Genomic DNA, 26,360 nt, shown 5'->3' on the forward strand with positions numbered 1-26,360 from the left:
AGTCACCAATGATTGTTTTAAGAAAAATAACTGAATAGACCAATAGCTTTTCTTGTCAGATGTTGAATCAATAAACTTAATTCACTTTAAAACTATTTTTTCCCTAATGCATGCAGATAGTTAATAGTTAATAAATACTGATCAATACTGTAGTAATAGAAGACACTTAATGTCAGTGGGGGTAAAAAGCAAACAGGAATATGGATGAGTTTAGTTTTTAAAATTTGAAGCTATAATGGATATAATGTTCTTTTATCATACCCTTAAGGAATAAGACATCCTGCAACCTTTCAATCCTGGTTTCACTTTCTACCAATGAGCTTGACCCTTCTTTCCTTTAAATGGATTTTATACCAACATGACATTTAATTCTTATTTACACAAAGTGCAAAACACAAGTAGAATCTAAACCCAAGTCTTACAGAATTCCACTATTTCTATTCAGAAATCCAAGAGCTTTTTAAAGAAACACGGTTGAATTAATTACAACTAGGTCTCTTCTAATTCAACAAACGAGTTAAGTAATTACCAGCAACCAAAGTGGAAATCTGAGATCCAGTAACATCTGCACCTAGCCTAAACTTCCTTCTTAACGGTTGAAGAAGGATGACATTCAGTACTTGGAATACCCAGACAGGGAATCTTGAGACTCAAAGATCCAAACATTTTAACCCTTGCATCTCAAAATTATCATATAAACAAACTCATGACTTATGTATATAACTCACAAAGGAGACATAATGTTCGTAGCTTGTAGCAATTTATCACTTGATTTGATAGCAACAGATTACAATCTTGAACAGTAGCTTTAAAAATATACCTCTTAATATTAATATGGCTCCATTTAATTTTTTTTTTATTCCAAAGAATTTACCAATGCCATAATGGTCGGCCCAATTATATCCTTCTGGTATCTCAATTGTACAATCCTAGACTACTATAAAAATCCTAGAGATTGCAAGAGAAAAATTCCCAAAGGAAAACATTCTGTGATACCTTCTTCAGTGAACCAAAGCAATCTACATCTTGCTACATATCACTGAGGAAGCGTTTTCATCCTCTCCCATTCAGGCCAGTAAAGGACAGGCTCAAGATCCAGAATATCACAGCTATCACAACTGTGAAATACTTTAGATTCTTTAGTTTATAAATCAAACAACAAGTTCAACTCAAAGAAAGAGATTATGAAAAGATTTTGGCTTATATCCATTAAATGGTCTATACACAATACTACCAAGCCTGTTCAATTAAGCATATGAGGATTTCAATCACTTTTCTCTGTAAATCTCTTTTCTCTCGCATTGAAGTTTAAAAGTACAATAGAATTTATATATACACATATGTATTTTCAAAGATTTAGCCAGATATCAGTGCTTGAGTGAACTATATACTATTCAGTAGAAATTACAAAACATTGATACAAATATAAAGACATACTCAATATAAAAAGCTTATATTTATAAAATATATTTTTAGGTAACAGTCTTCCCCTGAGGGTATACCAAATAGTTGGATTCATAAATATTGCTCTGCACTGCAGCTTGGTTACCAAAGTTCAAAGTTCAACTCTTAAATGAAGTATGAATTGCTCCAGTCACCTGACATGGCTACAGTGGTTGCCTCAGGATATGTTCCCTAGTTTTTTTTGAGTGATAAAGACACAGCATCAATGGGTCTCCGAAAAATCTGGAGAAGATTCCTTCTTCCACATATGGAAGATATGAGAGCAGGACCTATAGGCTAGTGAGCACGTGTCACATGACTGGGCTTTAGTTTTCATGGGCAGTTCACTGGTTTTTCTGGACCCAGTTCCAACTATCTTCATTCTCCTTTTTGCTCTTTTCGGCCTCAATAATTTCTTTATACCTCCGGCGGAAGAAGCCCATCTGCAAATCAGAAGAGATGACAGTGGTAAGTTACACTATCATTAAACTGAAACTTAATTTGTCAGTGTGAGGACAGAAAATGGTGTGCAGAAAAAACCAGCACAGGAGTTAGTATTTAATCCTCCAAGTGCCAATCTGAAATCATAGCTCCTTATTTACATCAGTATAAATGAGATCAAACTGGGTCCCAAATCTTCACAAATTCTCTGCTCCCTATAGATGAACTACTAAGAGGTAAGAGGTCCTCTTACATAAAGCATACTTTAAAAAAAAATGCTCATAAAGTATTCCTAATAAAACAGACCAGAAGAGGCAGATACAGGTTTATTGGTTTAAAATGGAGACTAATGCAAAATTTGGAGCTGAACCTAAAGTCAGAGTAACACTCAGGTCCCGAGTAAATGCTGACAGTTTTATGAATGATACTCTCAGTGTCCACAACTGCACAAAACAACAGGGATCAGAGGAATACAGTACACCTACCCATGTCCCAGCATCTCAATTCCAGCTATCATTACCGATAATTCCTTTTGCACATCTTCTTGCTTCCTAAACCCTTGTACTTTAAGAAATGCAAGTGGGTTTCATTTCAGTTTGGAGAAAAACTTCTCATATCTCTGGGTTTTTTTAAGTCTTTCAAAAAACCAAAAATTATTTTAATAACAGACTTTGGTAACCATTCAAGAATAACTCCTCAAACTTAGCACTGTTGAGATCAGGGAATCAATATTTTGTTCACCATAATGAAATATTTACATAACTCCTACCACTCTAAACTTGTTTTTCTACTCCTGCTGTGTAAAACATGATGTTTTAGTCTTCCTTTATGAACTAGTTATTGCCACCCTTTATTCCCAAACTGGCTATGTGCAGGAAAATTTTGTGCTGTCTTGTCATAACTAATATTCTCTTAATTTGGACTTTTTAATTTCAGTTTTCAGCAACTTTCACTTTCTTCTAGTGTATTTTAACTCACAGGGGTGTGAAAGGCAGCATGGTCAATCTGCCAATGCTGCTTCTCCAGCAGGGTTTCCTAAAGCTCAGGTCCTTGCCAGTGCCCCCAGCTACATCCTGAATTCACAGCAGCATGAGAATGCACACACCATCCTCTCATTCTGCTTCTTGCCTCCTATGCAAAGGACATAGAAGCTGCAGCGTGGTCTAACAAGCCCCTTTGTTTGGTAACTGTGGACCACTGGGACATGCCATTATTCTAGAGATAAGTGTACCCTGCTGAGTGCATTTGTGTACATTACATATACACCTACTGTCCTGATTCTGGCCAAGACAGGGATAATTTCTGCAGTAGCCAGGAGGGGGGATGGCTAAGACCTGGAGGTTATTCTATACAATCTCATGCCACTGCTGGGGGTGGGGGAAGAGAGTCTCTTCTAAGGAGCAGGGGTTTCTTCAAATCAAGTAAGCATGGTGGAGAGAGCAATGGGATGGCACTGGCTTGAAAGCCGGAGGGAGCAGTGGGGTAACACTGTTTCCAAGCCAGACGGAGCAGTCAGGGTGGTGTGGTTGCAGTCACCTCAGGCTCAGTGAGTCATTTGTAGGTGAATCACTCTCTCTCTTTTGTGAGCTTTTGTTATTAATCTTGCTGCTGTTACTGTTCGTTTTCTATCTCATTGCTGTTTCCAGTAAATTTTTCTTATCTCAACCTGTGATCTTTACCTTTTGTGCCTCTAATTCTCCTTTTCAGCCTGCTGCATGGGAGGGGAGGAGTGAGTGACACGTGGTTTTAGTGGGAGTACTACATTGGTGAATACCATTCCTAAGTCATGACAGCCTTCTTTGGCACCCAATGTGTGGCTTGAAGGGTTAAGAAAATAACAGGTCTGTCCAGAGTGGGTTGAAAACAAATTTGATCTAAGCATTTGTTGTATTAGGTACAGAGCCACTGGTCACAATATTGCTTGGTCTGTTCATGTGGGTGGGGTACCTAACCCTGTATATATTCCCCTACGTGCTCCTCGTGGTGCTCTTTTTCAGAGCAGGGAGGGGAATCAGGATTGCTCCGTCATTGTACTGTCTGATATCAGCTTATGAAATTATAAAGTCAAGGACAATGAGGGTGATTTGGGATGTGTATTCAGTGTCACTCTCCTACCCTTACCTCGGGTCCTACCTTTGGGAGTCCATCAATAATTGTACCCAGTCTGCAGGAGAACAGGGGAGGGTGATTTTCCCTAGCTTTTCACCCCTTTTTCCTCCTTCAGGCCTGTTACAACAGCTTTCAGAAGTTTTGAAATTCACTTGAATGTTAAGGAAAGCATGTTCTTGTTGCCAAGACTGCCAGGATTCCTCAGTGCAGTCCACACCATGTTTAGAGTCAAGAAAGAGAAGGTAATTTCTTTCCTTTAGGAAGGTCATTCAGAGATCTGCCTCAAGGATTGATAGCCATGAGCGGCATGAAATGTGGGAGAAAATGGTCCAGTTTTTGGAGAGATTCTCTGCCCCATACAGGAGCAGCCAATAAAGGCAGCAAAAGGACAGGTTTAATTTTTGCTGTGGTCAGGAGGGGGTGTGGATAGGACCTGGAGGTTATACTATACCACCTCAGGTCATTCCCAGGGATGGTGGAAGGGAGTCTCTTCCAGGGAGAAGGGATTCCTTCCAGTCCATCAAGTGGAGGAAGTGGTGGAAGTGTGGTGGAGGCAGTGGTAGCGTAACTGGAGAATATAATTCCTAAACCACAAGACCTACAGCGACGTTATAAATGCACAATAGGTAGACATATACATAAATGTCCATGACCTTGAGGTTACGAAGGTCCCATGACCTTCTGGAAGTCCCCTTTAATAAGTGAAATTAGACCTTAAAACTCATTTGTTCATAGAAATTCTTGTGCACAGACTGTGAACGTAGTATCGTTCCCATCTGTCAGAAGCAAAGCTTTATCTGTTGCTATGTACATGCAAATGCAGGGATAGTGGTGGTCCTGTTCTGAAAAATCACCTCAAAAAAGTGACACTGTTGAATTTCAGAGGGCCACGTCTCCCTCACTTCCTAGCATCTTTCAAAGCACTATCTGCAAGGATTCAAGAAGAGAAAATTAAAGAGGAGTTTTTCTAGTTCCCCATCCTTCAAACTTACTCTAGACATCAGATCAAATTCTTTCTTTAGCAGAAAAAAATTCTTATTAGTAATTTTTGTACTTGAACCTACAAGCTATACTAGCGCAAAGGATTTATTTTTAGAAGACATCCTCAAGATAGCACCACCATAAAATCCCAGTGAAAGTTCACCATTAATGCCAACAGAATTCAGCTCAATGAGGCTTGAAGCAAATAGTTGAAGTTTCTCTAGATTTTCAGTCTAAAATGGAAGTGAATTATTATATTGATATTGGAAAAAAAAAGTGTAAGAGCCTAATACTTCTCTGTTGTTCTGCCGCAGTAGGATTAATCATAGGTACTTACTTATTCCCAGGAATCTGCTGCTATTACTTATATATGTTCAGGGAGCAGATGTGTTGAAAAAGTGGATGCCATTTTTTGTATTATCAGTTTTTATAAGACCTACATGTTTTTCATTAGAAAACTGCCATAGGACTTTGTTTCCTTAGATTAACAAGAGAAGTTTAATTTCTAGTTTTAAAAACAGGTTTTAAACCCTTAAGGTTTCCATCCTTCATGCAAACACATCCTTGATATAATAAAACTTTCACTTGAAGTTATAATCAAAATTATAGAAAGGTTTTTTAATTTCCTTGAGGGCCAAACAAACAAACTCAAACTCCTTCCCACTGTTATTTTCATAAAAAATGTCTGTTATTGAACATCTGCTTCAGGAATTGTCTTTAAAAGTTGTTTATGAGCATTTTGGTATTTTACTATTTTTTCACTGAATACACAGTGCTTTTGTATAACTTTTCAGCAGGGATAAAAAGTGAGCTGAAAACCATAGTAAATATTAATAAAGCATGAATTCCTACATCCAGAGGTGACCCCATTACAAAGAATTATGTTTACTTGCTGTAAATGATGTGAATACTCTAAAACTATGTAGAGGAGTTAAGTGCAGGCAAAAAGAGAAACTGAACCTTAAGGATTATTTTTTTTAACATTTTTAGATATAGTGGTCAGGGATTAGATAAATTTCCCATCCTTGAAAGACAAGGATGTGCTTTGTTATGCGATACTGTTCCTTAGTGTTTAATGCATATTTCCGTTTAATGTGATATTTCCATTTAATGTGATGATGATCCCTATCATCACCAGAGAGGGATTTTTTTGATAAGGACCATGAAGAAATCACAACACAGTCATTGTCTCGCAAGACTCCATACAACCTGCATATCCTTCTCCTTACAATTAATAATTTCATTAAAAATTATACCAATATTAACCTGTACGGCAAGGGCTGATTAATACCAGTAGCAAGCTGGAGAGAAAAAGTGAATTTAGGATAGAGTGAGAGGTAATAAGGAGGCAGACACTTGGACCAAAGCAGAAGAATTGATACAACATGGAGCTGAGCACATATTGGCTCTTTTATCACTGGAGCTGAAGGAACACCAGAAGATCTCTTTTCCATGGCTAATGCAAAGTCATTAAGGGAACTGAGAAAATACAGTGAGGATAGCACTGCTGGGATTGAGTCCTGAATTTTGAGCAAGGAAGAGGAAAAGAGATCCTCAGCTTTAACAGGAGCATTGCTGTGATCTCATTTGTAGAATGGGTGTTTACAGTGGGCCGATGGTCTCCAACACGTTTCATGGTAATGAGTTCATGGTATTGTTCATTTCTCCCAAACTTTGCTTTCTATATATACAGATATATGCATGTGTGTACACATACAGATGTATGTACAGAGCAAAGGAATACCCACGTCAAGAGTTGTGACCCCATCAGGCAGTCTGTGAGTTCACACAACTACACCCAAGTAAAGGACTGAGGAAAATACTTTGATCAGTAAACTTCTGCCTAGGGAAGGCACTCATGAGAGGAAGGACAACAGGAAATATTTGCAGGAAGCAAGGAAAGAGCACTGTGGGAAGCTGAAGGGTTATAATGGAAGAAGAGGCATCAGCCAGTAAAGACAATGCAGAAAATGAGAAAAGGGTAGATGGGCTAGAATAACTGGAGGTGCTTCAGGTTTTGACTCTAAGCCACCTACTTATAGCAGCTCTAATATTTACTTGAAGCATCTTCAGAAAGGACTGGATAGTGTTTGTCACTTCAAAACCTGAAACCATCCATAGGTTTTACACACTTCCTTTAATTTACTTATTCCAGCTCATGTACCCTTTTCTAGCATGACCTTACTGCCATCTACAGTGTATGCTGAGCAGAAAATGTGTTTCTGGCAAAACTGAACAATAAAGCAACAGAAAATCTGTGTTGGTCTGGAATGAGGGATTACACCTGTTATTGTGAAGGGATTTCTTGCCATGTGAAGCATTGTCAAGTCCTATATTCAAACGTGAGTATTAAAAGTCTCTAGCACAGACAACTCCCTTTAGCTGTCATGCCAGATTTAAATCCCTTAAAAATCACAGATAAGTCATAAAGTCATATCTAACAACACTCACATAGAATTACATTCTTCCTGTACTCACACAAACTGAAAACTTCAGTCAAAAGTCAAAATTAACATCACAGTAAATTTTTTTTTTTTTTTTTTTTTTGCTGCTACTTTGTGCTCATCCAAAGGCTGAATTACTGGACCTTACATTTTTCTAAACTCTAGAAGTATAAACACTTACCTAACATTTCCTGCAGTGTGGTTCTGTGGCTATTTCTTTAGGGTGCCAATTATAAGTACGCTTGAAGAGTGATGAGATTACAAAATAAAATTTAATTTGCAGTTGGGAAAAAAACAAAGCTGATCAGAGGGCAAGCAATATCACTGCTTTTGTTATAGTCACCATTGGATAAATTTCTAAAACATTTTTATAATTCATAATCCAACAGGGCTTATTCTCCCAATCAAATAAAAAGATAAATAGTTTGAAATGGAGATTGAAGAAGAATGTTTAGCTTTTTTTTAGAAGTCTTTTTCTCATTAATATGATTCATTAAGAAACAGTTACGTACTGCTGCAAAAACAGCATTATGTATTGATTTACGGCAGTGTTTCAAGACTATCACTGAGCTAGGAATAGAGGTTTGTGAACAAAAACATTCAAACAGGATCCAAGACTATATCAGAGACTTTTGTGAGTTTTTGTACTATTTTTAATTAAGTTTCTCCAGTGCATACTGAGGTGTTAAGCTGAACATAGAAAGTATTTATTTTTAACAGTATGCCTATGCTGACAAGGTTACCAATCACAGTACAAACCAACAAGTAAAAAGAAAAGGGAGTAAAGCACTGTCAGAGGGGTAACTAAAAAATGAAACAAAATGTAAGAACCACTGAAGAAATCTCCATGTAACTAGGCTTTGACAACATAACAAGGTTCAGTGCCTTAGTCACAAGCTTTAGCATAGTTTCTTTATCTACTGTAACCACTATCCAGTCATACCTGCTGAACAGTATGTATTTACATCACAAATCTTTTAATGCCACATTGCTAATCTAGGCAGAAGTCTCAAGCCATTCACCTCATGGCACTTCAGAAGGAATTAACTTACAGAGAATTAATCTCCTCACTTTTTTTGGGTGCATACTCCTTGCGTACTTCTGCCTTCACACAAACAGTACTACAGCTAGAAAAATATGCAGCTAATCATGGGTCAAAGCAGGGCCAGAAACCTCACCCCATTAAATGCCACCAGTTGGCAGAGCAACAACACCCCCAATTTCAGTGCTGCTGAGATTAGAAGCATGGAACATTTCCCCATGCAGGGTTAGATAACTGGTTATTAAGTGCAACTCACTTTACTACTGTCAAGAAGGTGGGTAAAAACACTTTGCACTTGGGTTTGTGTGGTCCTGGATAATCCTCGCAAACTACCAGTTCCGAGATGATGCACTACGTTCTTTCTCCCAATTAAAGGACACTTGCCACAGTACATAGGTGTCACAAACTGATATGTCTATCAGCTTTTCCACCAAGAATTGGCAAACTGCCAATTCTGGGTCCCACTGTGACGTAAAGGTGTGTTTGTAAAGGAGTTAAAGGAGAAAATGTGTATTTAGGAGAAAGGATGATAGTGTGGCTAAGATAACCTCATTAGAGCTCCAGAGGTCTGGTTTAATTATTCAGTCTTTCATTGACTTTTTGAGAGGCAAACTCCTTAACTGTCTTGTAATGTAGGTCCTCATTTGCTCAGTGAAACAAGTATAAATATGATTCAAACATCACCATTCCACAAATGGCTGTACACAAACACAATATACACAATATACACTTATGCAGCTGGGGAACTGAGACAAAGAGAAGTTCAGCAGCTTGCTCAAAGATTAGTTCTCCTCTACAAGCATTCATTTCTGAAGTACTGTACATACTAAGTCCTTAACAAAAGATATTATGTATCCACAAATTAATCAAAGGTTAGATGAATAAATCTTGTCTGATGCAACCTAGACCATACCTACATAGTAAAGATATTCCAAGGGTAAACACCAGAACTACCAGCTCTATTCACCACATAAGCAAGTAGCTCCATTGAAGCCAATTGAACAACTCCTGCGAGAAAAGTTACACAAGAATTGGTTAGAGGAACAAATTGTTCATTAATAGGCTGACACTCTAGCATCAGTGACAATGGCAAGGTATGTTATATTAATTAAAAAATAAAAAAGTACTAAATCAGATTTTCTGTACTGGTGTCCCTTGATGTGTGCAGTTATCTGTTTCACAAACCTAAATGCATCTTTTCCATGCATCCTGCCAGTCTGAATTGTTCTTCTATTTTGAGGTACCTAGCCTTAATGACTGGTTTTTAACATTTGGCCTTTGAGATAGTCATAGAGTATTTAGTTAAAATAATAGTTTATCTAATGTTCGCTTTAGCTAAGTTTATGAATTGACTGGCTGTTCTTACCAAAACAGTTTTTCTTATTATTTCAACATTACAAAGTAATCGTCTAATAAAATGTGTGTTTAAAAACTATGAGTGTTTCAGTACTACAGCATGTGAAATAAATTTACTTCTAAAATCTATGGAGGACTACAGATCTTCACCCCAGGTACCAGCAGTAATATCTCAAGTCAGTTAGCCAGGCTAGATGAAAGTAAGCTAAAAGTTAAGCACAATTTTGAGTACATTGCTAATTCTTCTCTGCCATAACAATGTTCATCAGTTACAATACACTGGGATCAGATACAGCTGCTAGGAATCAAATTCTTCCATAGCGACTGAACTTATAAAGATCTTTCAGTGCTGAGTTCTGGTAACTTGAGTTTAATCAAAGCCTGAACTTCTTGCAGTATGGTGACTGTGTACAGTAACTTGCAAGACAGCTATATTTATAAGTGTAATTAAAAAGCAAATTGGCCAACATTAAAACTTATGACTATTTCCAAATAAAGATTTTTTTCCCATTGCAAAATTTTACTACGTAGTTTATTTTTTAAAGTCACAGAATGAACACAACCATCATCCAAAGTTCATCTCTGATTATTGCTCTCAAAGAACATAATGTCTACTGCAGATATGTCTGGAAATAAACTGAATCTCACCAGGGAATAGGACAGTAATTAGAGATATCATTCCTATAAGCATAATTAATTTAAAACATATCTCGATCCATATTTTCCATTTTCTCTCCAAATAAAAAAAAGAAACACTACTGAAATACTTCTGGCTTTGTTTGAAAACCCAAGACTGAACATTAAAGACTATTTTTGGAATCAATAAAAATTAGCTTTAAAATCATATTTTGATATATTTGATCTGCCAAAAATATTTGAATGAAAGTTGTACCATGTCCATAATTATCAAAATAAGTCACTTTCATGCATTAGTCAAATCAGAAGGAAACAGCTATGGCTGGTGTAAGTTATAATACACCATTTCTCATTGTGAAACCAAGCCTAAAAACAGAATTCAGACTAGGTAAGTCACATTTGCTCTGTTATTGGCATTTGGGTTTGAGGGATGCTAATGAATTCCAATAAATACATATGTTGTGTTCCAGCAGTGGGGAGCCTTGGAACCTTAGGTACGTATTTGCAATTTTTCAGTCTACATATGCATTTTTTTACTGGTTTGGACTCCTGAAAATGATGGCTATCTTTCCTCTTTTCTGAAAGATGTTCTGAACCACAAGCCAGTGGATTACATTTGTTCACAGAGTGCCAGAATAAGAGCAACACAACTGCAATGGCTGTGGTGTTCTCAGAGTACCCTGCCATGCACAGTTCTCATTTTGAGGACACTGAGACTGGAGAGAACACTCAGCCACAATATTATTGTTACACATTTACATAGCTCATTACATCAAGAAAGATAACAAAGGCATTTTACACGTACTGGACACATACTACCACTGAAATATTGCCTATCTTGAGAGTAGTGAACAAATATTACATGGCAGCTAGCAAACTCACTGGTGAATGCAGTGTTTTGGCTATAACAGCAGCATTAACCATTTACTTGTGTGAGAAAAATAAAAGATGACAAACTCAATCTTCCTGTAACATTCAGTCAGAATTCAAAAAGCACAGCAAATCAACCTACTGTAAACCTATCAATCTACTGTAAAAAACCCAACATTTGAGTCACTGTTGCAGGAATACAACCCTTTTGCTCTTGGTAAGCCAAGGGTCTACAAACATTTTGTGATACTTGCTTTGGTTCAGAAAGCGAGAAATAAGAAGAAAATAAACAGACTTCAAATGATCCACACAACTTCTGCCTGGTGAAAACCTAATTATTTGTACAATCACTTTCATTGTCCCATTCCCTCCTCAAGGTTTCCTAGATGTTATCCATAACGAAGATCTATCTATGTTTGGGAGATAGTATAGGTTTGGTCTTGAATCACAGAAGTTAATTATCTGCATTTTTATAACAGGATAATATTGAAAAAGCCTAATTCTAGGTCTACTGAACCTAGCATCTGTATCAAATGAGTAGTACCCTGAGAAGCCTACACAAGATAGCAAGTAACAACTCACTTAAAGCAACTAGATAAGTGGGTAACAAAACCAATAAAATTGAAAAGTTATCAGAAAAACTGTACAAAATGCAATGAGGACTACAGAAAGAAGAATTTCAGAGAGCATAAACCAAGTCACAGTTTTTGCAGATTTTATGGACAGACAGGACAGGTATGGGCTATGTAGTTCCTACAGGTAGGGATCTTAGAATTACATGTACAGAAAAGAAGAAGCATGTGAACTCTGAATAGGCACAACAATTTGCATCAAAGATATGAAACTGCCACTCAGTTTCAACAGGTTTCTCTATCAATGCTGCAATGAAATAAAACTGATTTTTAAAAAAAAAACCACCCCATCCCCTCTCCCCTGAGGTGCATAGGGACATAAAATTATGGCACAAAACCTCTTTGGATTTCAATGTAGGGGAGGAATACATGTATACATATATACATACATATATATGCACATATATACATATATATATACACATATATATACACAAATGTGCACACATGCACATATATATACAATCATAGAATCATTATAGCTGAAAAAGACCTCCAAGATTATTGAGTCCTTTGACCAATCACCACCTGATACTAGCAGCTACACAATTTTAATCACTTTTCTCTACAACAAAATCCTAAATTATTGAATCCTTTACTAATCATGCAACTCTATGGATAAAGCACTGGAGTACAGCTGGCAAAGCCTGACTTGTCTCTAACACAGACTCTGACCAAGGCATCTCACCTTTCTTCACCTCAGCACATCTGCATGCAAAAAGGGCTATGTAAACCTGGTGTTAGTTGCTTGGAATAGTTACTGTTACTTGGAATCTCTCAAAATTTCTCAAAGCTTTCATTCAACAAAATGGCAGCTTCTTCACTGAATGATCTCTATAAAATTTAAAAGAGCTCAAGTCTCAAGACTAACCCAGGAAGCAAAGGACTGTATTAACTCTAGTAGAGACTAAGAATTGACCTTGTGCGAGTTTCTCCTGGAGACTCACAGTGAAAGGTGATATTCTTCTTATCTTGCACATTTTCAAACATGCCTTTTTATGACAGGAAATGAGCTATATGAAATCAGCAGCAGTAACTCCTTTTTCAAATTGTGTCATTGAGACATAAACCCTGGGTCTCCTCCAATCTCACATTTTTCCATTCTCATGGTTATTCTCCCTTCTTAATTTCACTGACTTTTTTTTTCCTTTAACTCTTTCTGCCACAGAAAGCAAAAGCATTTCCTAGATGCCAGAAAAACAGAAGTTATGAGATATTCTAGACTGTGGTCAAACATTGTTTTTGAAATGGAAAGCACAGTCAATTTTAACCTGGCCAGTATATGCTTAAAAATCTTCAAAACTGACTTTAAAAAGACTTTAAATCTATAACTCATATAAAATTTATATATTATATGAAGTAGCTTTATAATCCATAACGCAACTATACACACAACTATATAATCTATAATAAGAATTGCATGGCTAGTTTTTGGCCCAGGTTTGTAAATCCATTTTACAGCCTGATGACTTGCAGCGATATGTCCTTTTGCAGCACACTGGACCTGTGACCTCCAGTCCCAACACAGCCGGCTAGCAGAGCCTGCAGCACACGTGCTGCTAAACAGTGTGAGTCAGACTGCTGGATGTTTGCCATGGGAAGCAAAATAGTGTTGGACATGTTCCCATGTGTGCATTTGAGATTTACTTCCCTCAAAGACAGTCCCTCACCTTGACTGTGGTCTTTTAAGTTTATGGATTGGTAGCAGGGAACTGAGGAATTAAAACACTTGAAGTTCCTTCCCCTTCATATTTACCACACAAGATGGCTGCTGCCAACTATCAGGATAAGCCCACTTTTACCCTGCAACAGTGTCTGGGGTAAAAGAACTGTATCCTATCAGAGACAGTGGGAAGGCTGTCTTTTAACAGGTCCAGGTGCTTCTTCCTCTGGTAACTAACTGATCTGGAACTCCTTGTGTGAGGGATGTGAAGAATTTACTGCTGGAAACTCCTCTCCCCAGGGCATCTACCTCTGGAAAACAGTAGCTACCATCTGATTTTTCCTAGACATGCACCCAATTTTTTTGCTGGTCAAGCAAAGTTGACACAATTTTCAGGAAATCCTGCTGAAATCAGTGAGCCTCAGTCATCAGAAAACCATACAAATGCGAAGTACCTAAGAGTAATATAACGGCAGATTTCTAAGAGGGACACTCTGTTGTCCCGAAATGGTATCAAAGGTTTCAACTTTTAATAACCAGGCCCTAAAAACCTCCACTTTTTCACTTCTTCTGTACATCATGAATCCCTCCCTGTCCCTCATGAAAGCTTGTATATGAAATTGTTTTTACTGACTAATTATTCAGTTCCTAAAGCAAATAGATGTTAAAAATACAAGGATAAATTTAAGCTTTTTTTCTGGGACTAGCTTTGGTACTTATGTTGCATCTGTTGCCTTACCTTCCATAAGAGCACAGCAAGCAATAGGAAGATGAGAATTCCCACCAGCAAACTGATGGCAATGATCCATCCGACAACATATCCACGAGGCTCCAGATTGTGCAAAGCCTCAAAGACCACCTACAAAGCAATTAGAAAAAGATATTTTTATGACTAGAAGTTGTATTGTTTTCTCTTGTACTCATCTTATGAGACACTGCACCATGGCCTCCCTGATCATATTTCATCTGTCAAACAAATATGGAATGCATTTAGTGCTTTCCATCTATTTTTCACAAGGGATTTAAAGCTTTCAAGTGGACTTTGAGTAGCCATGTTTTACATCCAAAGAATATCAGCTTCCACTCCAAAATAACACCTACCCTGTCAATCCCCAAGCCCAGACACTGAGCTTGTTTTGGTGCTGGGCCACCAAGGTGCACAAAGTTTTGCATGAAAAACTCCATCCTTTGGATTGGCAGGGATTGCTATGACATCTTGCACAGTTTGTCTTACTCACCACGCTCCGGCCCTGCCAAATACCCTGATGCTTCACATGAAATGCTTGTAATGAGTTGGCTAACTTTTTTTTCACAAAAAATTTGGACAACTCATACATTCCTATTAAATACAAATCATTCCTGCTCTGCTTCACAGGACACATTGTGTGAAAGAGGCAAGGGCATGTGCAGTCATAGGTTCTTCTGGGAATGCAGATAGTTCTCCTCTCCCTCTCCCCTCCCTCTCCCCTCTCCCCTCCCTCTCCCCTCTCCTCTCCCTCTCCCCTCCCTCTCCCCTCCCCTCTCTTCTCCCTCTCCCTCTCTTCTCCCTCTCTTCCCCTCCTCCCCTCCTCCTCCCTCCTCCTCCCTCTCCCTCCTCCTCTCCTCTCCTCTCCTCTCCTCCCTCTCCTCTCATCCTCTCCCTCCTCTCCTCTCCTGCTCTCTCCTCTCTCTCCTCTCCTCTCCTCTCCTTCCTCTCCTCTCCGAACCTCTCCGAACCTCTCCGAACCTCCTCCTCTCCTCTCCGAACCTCTCCTCTCCTCTCCTCCCCTGTCCCCTCCCTCCCTCTCCCCTCCCCCTCCCTACCCTCCCCTCCCCTCCCTCCCCTCCCCTCCCCCCCTCCCCTCCCCTCCCCTCTCCCCTCTCCTCCCCCGGCCCCTGTCCCTCCCTTTCCCCTCCCCTCCCTCCCCTCCCCTCTCCTCCCCTCCTCTTCTCTCCCCTCCCCTCTTCTTCTCTCCTCTCGTATGTATGGCAGAGAAATACAGCCAACAGAGATCCTTCCTTTACCATCTGTCTTAAGAAGAAAATGGGAGCAAATTATATTATTCCTATACCCTATGTGAATTTTCAGTCTCTTATTTCAATCAAAACCAGTGCCTCAGTGGAAAACTCAAAAACAGCTCTCCTCAGTGAGGGCTATTTCTATGTTAAAGTTTGCAATTTAATATAGAACAAATGCAGAGAGGCAGTAGGGACTTTTTAGAGGGAATACATTTGGTTAGTCTGGCTTTGTTTTACAAAATGAAGTAGTTAGTTTTTCTTCCTCCTCCACAAACCACTTTCATCATCTTTGCTTAAAAATGTCAAAACTATTTTGTAGACATGAACTGTTAAATTAAAAAAAAAATTATTTGCTAAAAGTGAGTGAAAATCCAGGAGTTGCAGTCACATACAATTACACAATCCCAAGATACACATCTTTAAGAGGCTAATGAAAGACCCATTAGATACATTCACTCACTGCTGACCCTGTTCAAACAGTTTCATTTATGAGACAGCCCAGGGAATGCAATACCATGCAACTTATATGAATGTTGAAGGTGGGCATTCAGGAAAAGGCTGCAAAAGGAAGGAGATGGCAGCACTGGTACAGGAGTCAAAGAGGCCCTCAGTTCTCCAACCCTGCCCGTTTCCAAGCCTCAGAGAAAGCCATGGGGATCCTGAGTGAGTGCAGGCAACAGCCCTGCTTTGAGTGGTAGACAGGATAGGACAGCCTCCCGAGATCCCACTAATGAACATTTCTGTTTCTGTAAGCATCCTCAGCAAACAGACACAAAAATTACAGCTACAGATGAGAGAAAGCGGGTGAGAAGGGCTATATTTTGTCAAGGTGTTCCCATAAAGAAATAGTCAGAGATCCTTCACCTCAGTTTCACAGGTTAATGCTGATTAAGACCAGTTTTTCTGGAGGAGGAATTTGAACATTAGCTGATTTACACACACTGCTTTTTTCTATCAGTGAGATGTTATCAGGCATTTCACAGAATCACAGAATGGGTAAAGTTGGAAGGGACCAAAGTGGGTCATCTGGTCCAACCTCCCTGCTCAAGCAGGGTCATCCCAGACCACATTGTACACAATTACATCCAGATGGTACTGGAATCTCTCCAGTGAGGGACACTCCACAACCTCTCTGGGCAATCTGTTCCAGTGCTCAGTTACCTGCATAGTAAAGAACTTCTTCCTCAGATTCAAGTGGAACTTGCTGTGCACCAGTTTCTGCCCATTGCCTCCTGTCCCATTGTTCTGCACCACCAAGCAGAACCTGGTCCATTCCCTTGACATCCTCCCTTCAGATACTTACAGACACTGATGAAGTCCTCTTTCAGTCATCTCTTCTTGAGACTAAATAGGCCCAGTTCCCTCAGCCTACACTCATAAGAGAGATGCTCCAGTGCCTTAATCGTCTTCACTGCCCTTCACTGCAACTGCCCCAGGAGCTCCACATCTCTGTTGCACTACAGAGCCCAGAAGTGGACATTAAACCAAATGTGGCCTCACCTGGGCTGAGTAGATGGCCAGGATCACCTCCCTCGCGATCTGACAATTAGGAAAACCTAATGCACCCCAAGATACCACTGACCACAAGGAAACAGTGCTGGCTCATGGACAGCTTGTTGTCCACCAGGACTCCCAGGTCCTTCTAAGCAGAGCTGTTTTCCAGCAGGTCAGCTGTCAGACTGTACTGTTGCATAAGGTTATTCCTCCCCAGGTGCAGGACCCTGCATTTACCTTTTTTGAAATTCAGACAGTTCTTCTCTGCCCATCTCTCCAACCCATTAAGGTTCTTTTGAAGGGCTGTGCAACCCTCTGGGGTATCGTTCACTTCTTCCAGTGAACCTGCTGAGGAGGTATCTGTCCCTTCATCCAAGTCACTGATGAGCAAGTTAAACAATACTGGACCCAGTACTGAACTTCAGGGACCCCACTAGTGACAGACCTCCAACTAGACCTTATGCCACAGATTATGACCCTCTGGGATCTGCTCTTCAGCAAGTTCTTAATTCACCTCACTGTCTACTCATCCAGTCCACACTTCCTGAGTTTGCCTATGAGGATGTTGTGAGAGACAAGTGTCAAAAGCCTTGCTAAGTCAATGCAGACAATATCCTCTTCTCTCCCCTCATCCATCCAGGTAGTTGTCTCATTGTAGAAGGCAATCAGGTTGGTCAAGCATGATTTACCTTTAGTGAATCCATGCTGACTACTCCTGATCACCTTCTTTTCCTTCATGTGGATAGAGATGGCCTCCAGAATGAGGTGCTCCATCATCTTTCCAGGAACTGAGGTGAGTCTAGCTGGCTGGTAGTTCCCTGGGTCCTCCTTCTTGCCCTTTTGGAAGACCAGGGTGACATTTGCTTTTTTCCAGTCCTCAGGCACCTCTCCTGATGGCCACAACCTTTCAAAGATGATCGTGAGCAGCCTTGCTATGGTGTCATGACAACGACACTTGAAAATATAGCAAATGGACACAAACTAAGCTCTACATATACAGCATTATCCAAAAATATTCCCATAACTAGTATCACAATGCTCAAAATAGTTTTTGAACATGGACCAGTTCTTAAACCAAAAATAAGAATAATTTTAGCATTTCAGATATTAGCAAAAGCCTTTGTTTTCAGATATTAGCACAAAGCCTTTGTTTTCAGATATTAGCACCAAGACATTTTGCAGAACTGAGAGTTTCCTAAGCAGCAAAGTCTCCCTCACAGACAGTGTAAGGGAAATACAGGAGAGAGAGATCAAACTCAAACCTTGTGCCTTCCTCCTATTTCTGATGCAGCTTGGAAAGATGATCTGATGTGGCAGTCCATTTTTCACACACACTAAGGTTAGAATCCATCTTATGGACACGAGTCTGATGACTATTTCTTAGATGACAAGGCTTTAATGTTATTTTCCTAACTCTAAAAAAACCCTGAAACTCCTTACATTTTAAGTAACTTCAGTGAAGAGACCTTTCAAACAGTGCCTGGATGCAAAGTGAGGTGGTGCCTTCTCTCCACTACTCAGAGAGTAAATGTTAACGTATCACAACCTCCAGCAAAATAGACCTGTACCCGCTGTATGATGTCAAAAGACAGAGCCAGGAATAGCTGCAAAGATAAAATCATACATAATCTCTGCATCAAGAGCTCCACATTTTAGGTTTGAAGCACACTGGCTAGAATAGCTTGGCTGTAGCTTTTGCAGTCACAGCTTGAGCTACAAGGGTAGAACAACAACAGCTTCTTATCTATCTGGTTTCTTATAGCAGTCTAGAATCAACATACATGCATTAAAAGAACCCATTTATGGTTTGGAGAGGAACAGGGATGTTGTGCATACTAATGTCCCTAGCTGTCTTAAGCCCTCAAAATCTGACTGCACTAATACTCAGTCACTGCAGTAAGTTTTGGTGAGAAAGGTACCAACAACAAAAAACCCAAGCCAAACCCCAGTCAAATCAGACTGCGCAGACAGCATATATTGCATCTCTGGAGTATCAGAAGGAAGCCAGTACAGTCAGCAGTGGGAGGCCAGGGAAGCAAGTCATCCCTAGTGGGAAGGTTGGAGGCAGAGGGTGATGGTACTAAAGAGAAGCATGTCATCCACCACCCGCCACTTGACCTGCTGGCCATTGTGCAGTCTCTGAAAGCTGATCTTGAGCACATTTTGAATTCCTCATCTTGTCCACCCCAGCAGCAAAGCCCCTACAGAGTGGCCAACATGTTGGAGAACACAAGGCAGTTCCCAGCTCAAGGCAGTCCTGACCTATAGAGAAGACAGGAGTAATAAGAGTAACTGATGCAGAAAATAAGGGGGGTGGGGTTGGGAAAGCATCCCAGAGAGGGCAGTAGGGACAGCAGCTATCTGGTTCACAGGAAGCACATGCAATGGTCATTAGAGTGAATTAGAGGTGTTTTTTCAGACTCCAATGAAACGCCAAGGAAAGGTCATGAAAAAGACTTGTTTTGACGATGTACAAGGAGTTTTAATTTCATATTTATCTTTTGCATTGCACACTGTACATGTGGGATCTGAAAGCAGGGATGCCCAGGAGGCAGTGCAGCTTGCCATTTAGCTGTATGTAGCTTGCACCTCAGTCAGGTTTCACACAACAAAACTGGCCTTCTGGAAAATAACTGAGATCTGCACGCAACCACTGATTTCTGAAATGCTGAAACCAGAAGGACAAGGGCACCTACCAGTTCATCTTCTACCCGTGCCAAACACTCGCTATATCCTGATGGCTATATCTTAGTGAATAAATTAAAAAGAATCAGAATTTTTTTTTTAGTGCTTCTAAAACATCCTATTTCACTAAAGCGTGTAGGCAAGAAGAAGTTGACTGAGTAGGAATTTTTGAAAATATTTGAAGTTCATACTGTGCCAAAGCCCTTTGCAGAATAGGCACACACTACTGCACTGGGACTCAGAAAGACAAGAAACATACTTCATCAAAATCTTGTTAAAAATACATAATTGAAAATTTTTCATTTCTTTTTGCTTATGTACATGAAATTAGTTTTATGCATTTGCATTATGAACCACAGAACTATGGCTTATAAAAAAATGCTATTTTATTTCTGTATTATCACCCAAAATATTTCTGGTTTTTCATACCCCACTGCACTGCTGGCTGACTTTTCCATTTAGGTGCTCTTATGCTTGGGGGGACTTCAGCAGTAAAGACGCCATTCTCCTACACATCTGTAAATATATGTATATGCATCCCTTATATATTTTATTTATTTAGATATACTAAGAAAAGCATTGCAAGTTCTTGAAAAATACAAACCTGAGGTGTCCCTGCAACATGCTTGTCTTTATCCCTGGGAAATTAACTGTATTTTATTATTATTGTGTATTGTTCTGTTCCTTTACCCAAGTGTGTGTTTCTACCTGTCAGACTGCACTGTAAAGACAAGAAAATCTGTAAAAGGAATGTTGCAATAGCAGATGGAAAGGTAAAGTAACAAAATGAAAAATCAAAACATGGCGAAAACAATAAAGCAGCAAATAACCCACTGGCGCGAGGCTGCAAAGCTGCTGGAGAAAGCTCTGGCCAGGCATCAAAAAGCTAAGCTGGAGAACTGGTGCCTTAAAATGCTGAGTGCTTCTAAAAAACAAGAGAGGTTGGTGGTGGATTGCTGAGTGGAAGTAGTATTTCCACATGCATTAAAAAAATGCTGGGACATCATGAGCACTGTCCAGTACCACAGGCTGCTCCTTCCAACAGACATGGAGAACAGGTCGAAGTTCTCCATGTTGCAGGCAGAGAGCTAAACCTTAGGCACGTGAATACGCATTTAAATCTCTTTGCGTATAAATATGCATATAAAGATACCTTGCAGGTCTTCACAAGCATAAACTTAATTTTTATGAGTTTTTCTTTTTGCTATTGTTCTTCTCCAAAATATATTTGTTTATCATTGCAAACATAAACCTATCTAAATCCTGAGGAAAAACCCAGACGGTAGGAAATGTTCAAAGGCTTGATGGAGCATACCTGTACTTAGCTGACAGCACCAGACAGCTATAACAGCAGCCTTAAGCTCTACAGGGTACTATGTTGCAGAAGTTGCATGTGTTTTGTCTGGGGATGCCTTTTCATGCATTCAGCTTTGTGTGCACTCACTTTCAAGACAGGAAGAATCAGAGGCATTTAGATGGTTTTGTTGTAGTAAAATCCAACCAATTCTTCCTTCCACACTTCTACAGGAAGTCCTTTTGCTCTTTAAGAGCGCTCCTCCTCCTGTACACAAGCAGTGAGCACAGAATATGGATCCTTGGATCTGGTGTATTTGACTACTGCAGTCTCATGGAGCTTATTGTTGGTTTCACCTCACTTGTAGAGAAGGGAGCCAAACCTTCATGGAAACCCATATGCTGAAGAAAATTAAGCATGCCTTCTGCAAATACCACACCATCAGTTTCAGCCAATATATACTTGTGTTAATACCACTGTCGTCCCAAAGCCAAATCCAAACTTTGCTCACCTTCTTCATGTGATTTGTCCCAAATAAGAGTTCCAGCAGCCTGTTGTAACCAGAGACAGCATATACAATTCCAAATCACATAAAATCATATCCAAATCTCGAGACGTTATGTCTGAGAATTGCATAAATGCATCTTTTTTTTTAAAAAATGGGTTCATTTCACAGACAATCTGCTACCCAACTTAGAGATCTTTACATATACTTTTGCATCTCCCTTATGAATTGTCTGCTGGAGTTTCTGACAAAGTTGATGTTTATATGGGTTGTCCAGTGATACTTCTTATACTAGCATCACAAATATCAGTCTTCCTTTTCCGATTGTCTTCTTTTTCCATTTGTCTTCTTTACAGAGAGTTTGCACACTGATATTGTACAATATATTGTAAAAATGCCCAGTGAAGTAATGACACCTGTTTTTAAAGAACAATTTAAATGTGCTAATAAGTCTACATTTAGCCATAGAGAGCAAAAAGGTCTTTTCTACTTTACCATGATAAAGTGTCTAAGAAAACGTATTTTCATTATTAGGGAACACAAACTCATAGGAAGTTCATGCAGAACTGTTCAGAAGGAACTGCTATCCAAATGAATGTGGTAGCAGTCCATGGTCAATGAAGAGTATGGGATGAACTTTAAAAGGGAAGGGAGGAGTACGAACAAAGACATTTTCTTTCTTCTATCTATTTCCAGCTGCATAGTTGTGGCTTGCAACAAGTACTATTCCCTTCTGCATTCCACAAGAAGAGAACAGGGGAAAATGAGTACCTTGAGCCAAACCACCTCTTAAATTTTTGCCTGAACATGACTCTATCCAAAACATACAGCAATGGTGAAGCCAACAGACATATGGAAATAGCATAAAGGAGAGAGCAAATGGCACTCATATGAGAAAAGACTTGAAACTACAAATTGATGTTACATGGCTACAATATGTCATGCATGCTCGTTTACAGCTAGGGCTTCCCAGGACTTAGAAGCAATCTCTTATTTGAAGATTAATATAGCTTCCCAGCACACACACTGCACTGCATAATTGATGCAACTCAAGACTTGCTGAAAGGCTTTCTGGGAACAGGTAAAGGACAATTTCTTTTTTTTTTCTTTTTTTTTTCTTTTTTTTCTTCAAGCATTAGATAACAGTGAAATACAACAGAGCTTGCATTCCTAGATAAAAGCATTTCTAAATTTTGAATATTAATAACAGTAATCCCACACATTTTACATTGTGCCTATCATTCTGAGAGATTCTAAAAACCTTTACAGATTAAAATAGTTGGCATAGATATATTCTATATTCTTCTATTTCAGCTGGGGCATGGGTGTCACAGTCATATGTTATTCAGTCATTAATGAAATTCTGCCATACAATTGCAAGATTTGCTCTGTGCAACCTGCAGAACTAAAGAGAGATCAAGCAACGATCAGCGCTGCAGGTCACTTATAAGGCACATTCCCAGCAAAGGCTAGCTATGTTTTTCATTTCAGCTGCCAAGTCTATTCTTTAATGCACTTTAGAATGGTCCAGAAACCTGACAAAGAAAATAAAACAGAAGGGGAAAAATGAGGTCCTGTCATATAAAATAATTCCTTTTTCTGACAGGTCTAATAAAATCAAAAGTTAAAACTAGGGTTACAGACATGATTGTTGAGGAATACATCTGATGCAGGTAGCTCAGTTTGCAAGCTGCAGATTGAGATGCAGATTGAAATGCGGATTGAGCTCTGGGTGGGAGCCTGAGACAAGAGGCTGTGAACCCTATGGTAAATGAAGAGTAGGAAGATGGGTGGTGCCAGCCAGGTACATGGACACTGAGAGACATAGCAGTGAACTACCTACCTTTTGGATAACAAAAGGCAGGAAGATCAGTAGAGCCAATCAGGTGGATGCACACTGGGAGACACAGCAAGAGTAGAGGACTCAGGAGGAAGAGGGTGTCCTGCATGCACCTTGGACTGCGAGCAGATAAAAGCTCAGCAATTCCTTGGTTGGGAGTCCTCCTTGGAGGTGCCCAGCTCAGACTGTTTCTGTGTTACTGCACCACAAATTAATTGCTTTATGTAACTAGACATCTGAGACTCTGCTATGGGAAATCTGGGGTCAAACCACTAAGGAAACCTCATCTGACTGTGCGTGAGTGGAGTTTGTAGGGAGTCAAGCAGGGCACCTGTTGGCTCAGCTGGAGTTGCCCACTGTGAAAGGGCTTTGGTAACAGCAGTGAAAGTCTCTGGTGTTGGGAGTGTGACTGCCAGAGTCTTGTGAATGGTCAGACTGGGAAGTTTCCTTAACACGATGGTGGAGAAGATGGACATCATAGTGGTGTCTCTACTTTCCAATTTAAAGTAGCAAGAAGATGCAGGCCTAATTTGCCTGTGGGGTTTTAAATCCAGTATCTCTGAGATGAGTGCTTTAATTTGGGGCGTCAGCGTCTTCCAAAAGTGCGTTGAACTCAATGCTCTCATACCGAGATCTCAATGTCACTCACTTAAAATGGAGGCAATAAGAGAGTGGTTGTACAGGCTGGTGGAGACAACATCCACTAGGGAGAGAAGGACAACTGAGAATAGAGATCATGTTCTGAAAATACACAGCAAGAACAAAAATAGAAAGTAGTCCAGATTACCTCTGATCCTCATATGAGAGAAGAATAAGAAATGAAATTTTAAAATTTCACTAGGCAAAAATTAAGCCGAATTTGGGTGTGGCCTCCTGGTCAATGTTCACGTTGTAAGTATTACACAATTTGGTAGTAGTAAACCAAAGCCATTACCCCTCCTTTTCCAGTAGATCAGCCAGTAAACATCTTACAGTACAATTTTACTTACAGACAAAACTATAAAGTGAATTCACCTCGACCTTTGATATTTCACCTTCAATTTTCAATACACCCCCATGCCGATCAATACAAAATGTGGTATCAGCTCATACTTCATTTTTATCAGCTCAGCACAATGGAAGAGTTAAATGTATCACTGAAAGTTTAGACATCCTTGTCCATTTTCACAGCTCCCAAAATATCATTAACACTTCTAAATATTTTATTCTGGCACATGTGAAAAGACATTGTTGGGCTTTCAAGTCTCTGCTAGGTTTTCAAGGAAAATCTGAATTAGATTAACCCTAAAACAGGAAGCTAAAACTGATTTTTGCATGAATACCTCGAGAATATTAAACTTTTAGCTTGTACAACACAGATCCCTCTGGTTCCATATAACGTCACTCACTCTGATGACACAGTTATCACAGAGAGCAAAACCAAAGAAGCACAGTTCACAGCACTGTAAGTCTAGCCAAACAAAGTCTGGGCTGGCCCAGACCAAGCCTAGCCACAAATTCCAGTTTGTATAGAGCTCTCAGTGATCTCCAGCCTACTCAGATAAGGAAACCTTTCTCTTCAGGTTTATTTACTTACTGATTTTTCTTGTGGGCTCCCACTCGGTACCTCCACAACTCTGAGGTCACCATCCATCCTCAACCTTGCCCTTGTGACAAACTGGATGACCGAGGAACTGTCCTGAGAAGTAAAAAGAGGAAGAATTAGATTTAAGGGTGCAAAACAACAACAACAACAAAAGCACCAATCCCCCCGTCAAAAAAAAAAAAAAAAAAAAAAAAAAAACCATCAAAATTTGCCAGTGTAATAAAAAAATCTAGACAAAGCTTAGGTTGACAGTTAAACACTAGCCTGGTTAAAACACTACTTTGAAAAAATATTCCTAATGCTCATAACAGACAGATATAACTGAGCACAATATTTCAGAATAAAACAAAATCAGGTATGTTGGACTTTAAACACATACTTTGTATTTGGTTTGTTCATGTTTTCCACATCTACCAAAAAAACAAGACAGAATATTGCCAATAACACAGGTAGGTTCAATATTAACCATGAAAAAAAGCTCTGAATTGTTTTTCAATTGAACAGAAAAATGATATACAAAATCTGGGACAAAATCTAATATAACCCAAGGGGAAAACTTCTTAATTATTTAAATCTGTACATGGCAGATATCTTAAATATTTACTGTACATCTCGTTTTATTGATATATATTTCTGCCATGAAATGCATGGTGCATTTTGATAGGCACATTTCAGTAAGATGCCATTTCAACTTACAGGTTAGTCATTTGTATGCAGTTCACCTTGGGAAGGGTAGATGGTAAGTAGCAAATGGCACTCATTGGTGATACTGACCCAAACACGTGTAAACACAGTACATCTTTTAAAGGGTTGTTGCTAATAGTAATCTTGCAAGGCAACCAGCAGATGGGGTGAATCCTGGCTACTCCCAAACCTCAATTTTCCAGAAGCATATTTTGTGTGCACTCAGTTACTTGTTTACATATTTCAGCATTTCTATAAGCATGTAGCAAATACCTGAAATTTCTGGCCTTGCCTGTATTTCCTATTTTCAAATACAAACAAACATTAATAGACTCATTGGTTTCAACTGGAAAAGCTCAGGGCGATAATTTCTTTAGCAACTGTTTTCTAATTAGGGCGCTCTCTGATGCTTTTAATCTAGCATTTATCAAAGACAGGTTTATTTTAGTAGGCTCATGTTATCAGCCTTCTCCTCTGGTTATCTTAAACCCTCATAATCTTACAGCATCTTGCCACAATTAGAGAGTCAGCATTTTTGTAAGTAAAGGAAAAGAGGTCAAAATGTAGTAAATCACTAAGAATTTAGGATTTGTTGTCTGATTCAGTGTCTTCAGAGAAGACAGAAATTAACTTGCAATCATTTGTTTCGTGTCATAAA

The 26,360-nt window shown here is 39.3% G+C and overlaps 1 protein-coding gene across 1 annotated transcript in view; it reads right to left on the reverse strand.

Annotated features, from left to right (window-relative positions):
• Positions 1-786: 786 nt before the first annotated feature.
• Positions 787-26,360, reverse strand: part of LOC103755396 (integrin alpha-9) — a 121,127-nt gene continuing 95,553 nt past the window's right edge. Inside the window, exons 13-15 of the mRNA XM_018075097.1 lie at positions 25,010-25,111; positions 14,357-14,476; positions 787-1,886 (exon numbers count right to left, since the gene is read on the reverse strand). Of these exons, the coding sequence (XP_017930586.1) occupies positions 1,788-1,886; positions 14,357-14,476; positions 25,010-25,111 (321 nt within the window). The 3' untranslated portion in view covers positions 787-1,787. The remainder of the gene's footprint in view (positions 1,887-14,356; positions 14,477-25,009; positions 25,112-26,360) is intronic.

Source organism: Manacus vitellinus, unplaced genomic scaffold (assembly GCF_001715985.3).
Source record: "Manacus vitellinus isolate BGI_N305 unplaced genomic scaffold, ASM171598v3 scaffold_3_pilon, whole genome shotgun sequence".
NCBI lineage: Eukaryota > Metazoa > Chordata > Aves > Passeriformes > Pipridae > Manacus > Manacus vitellinus.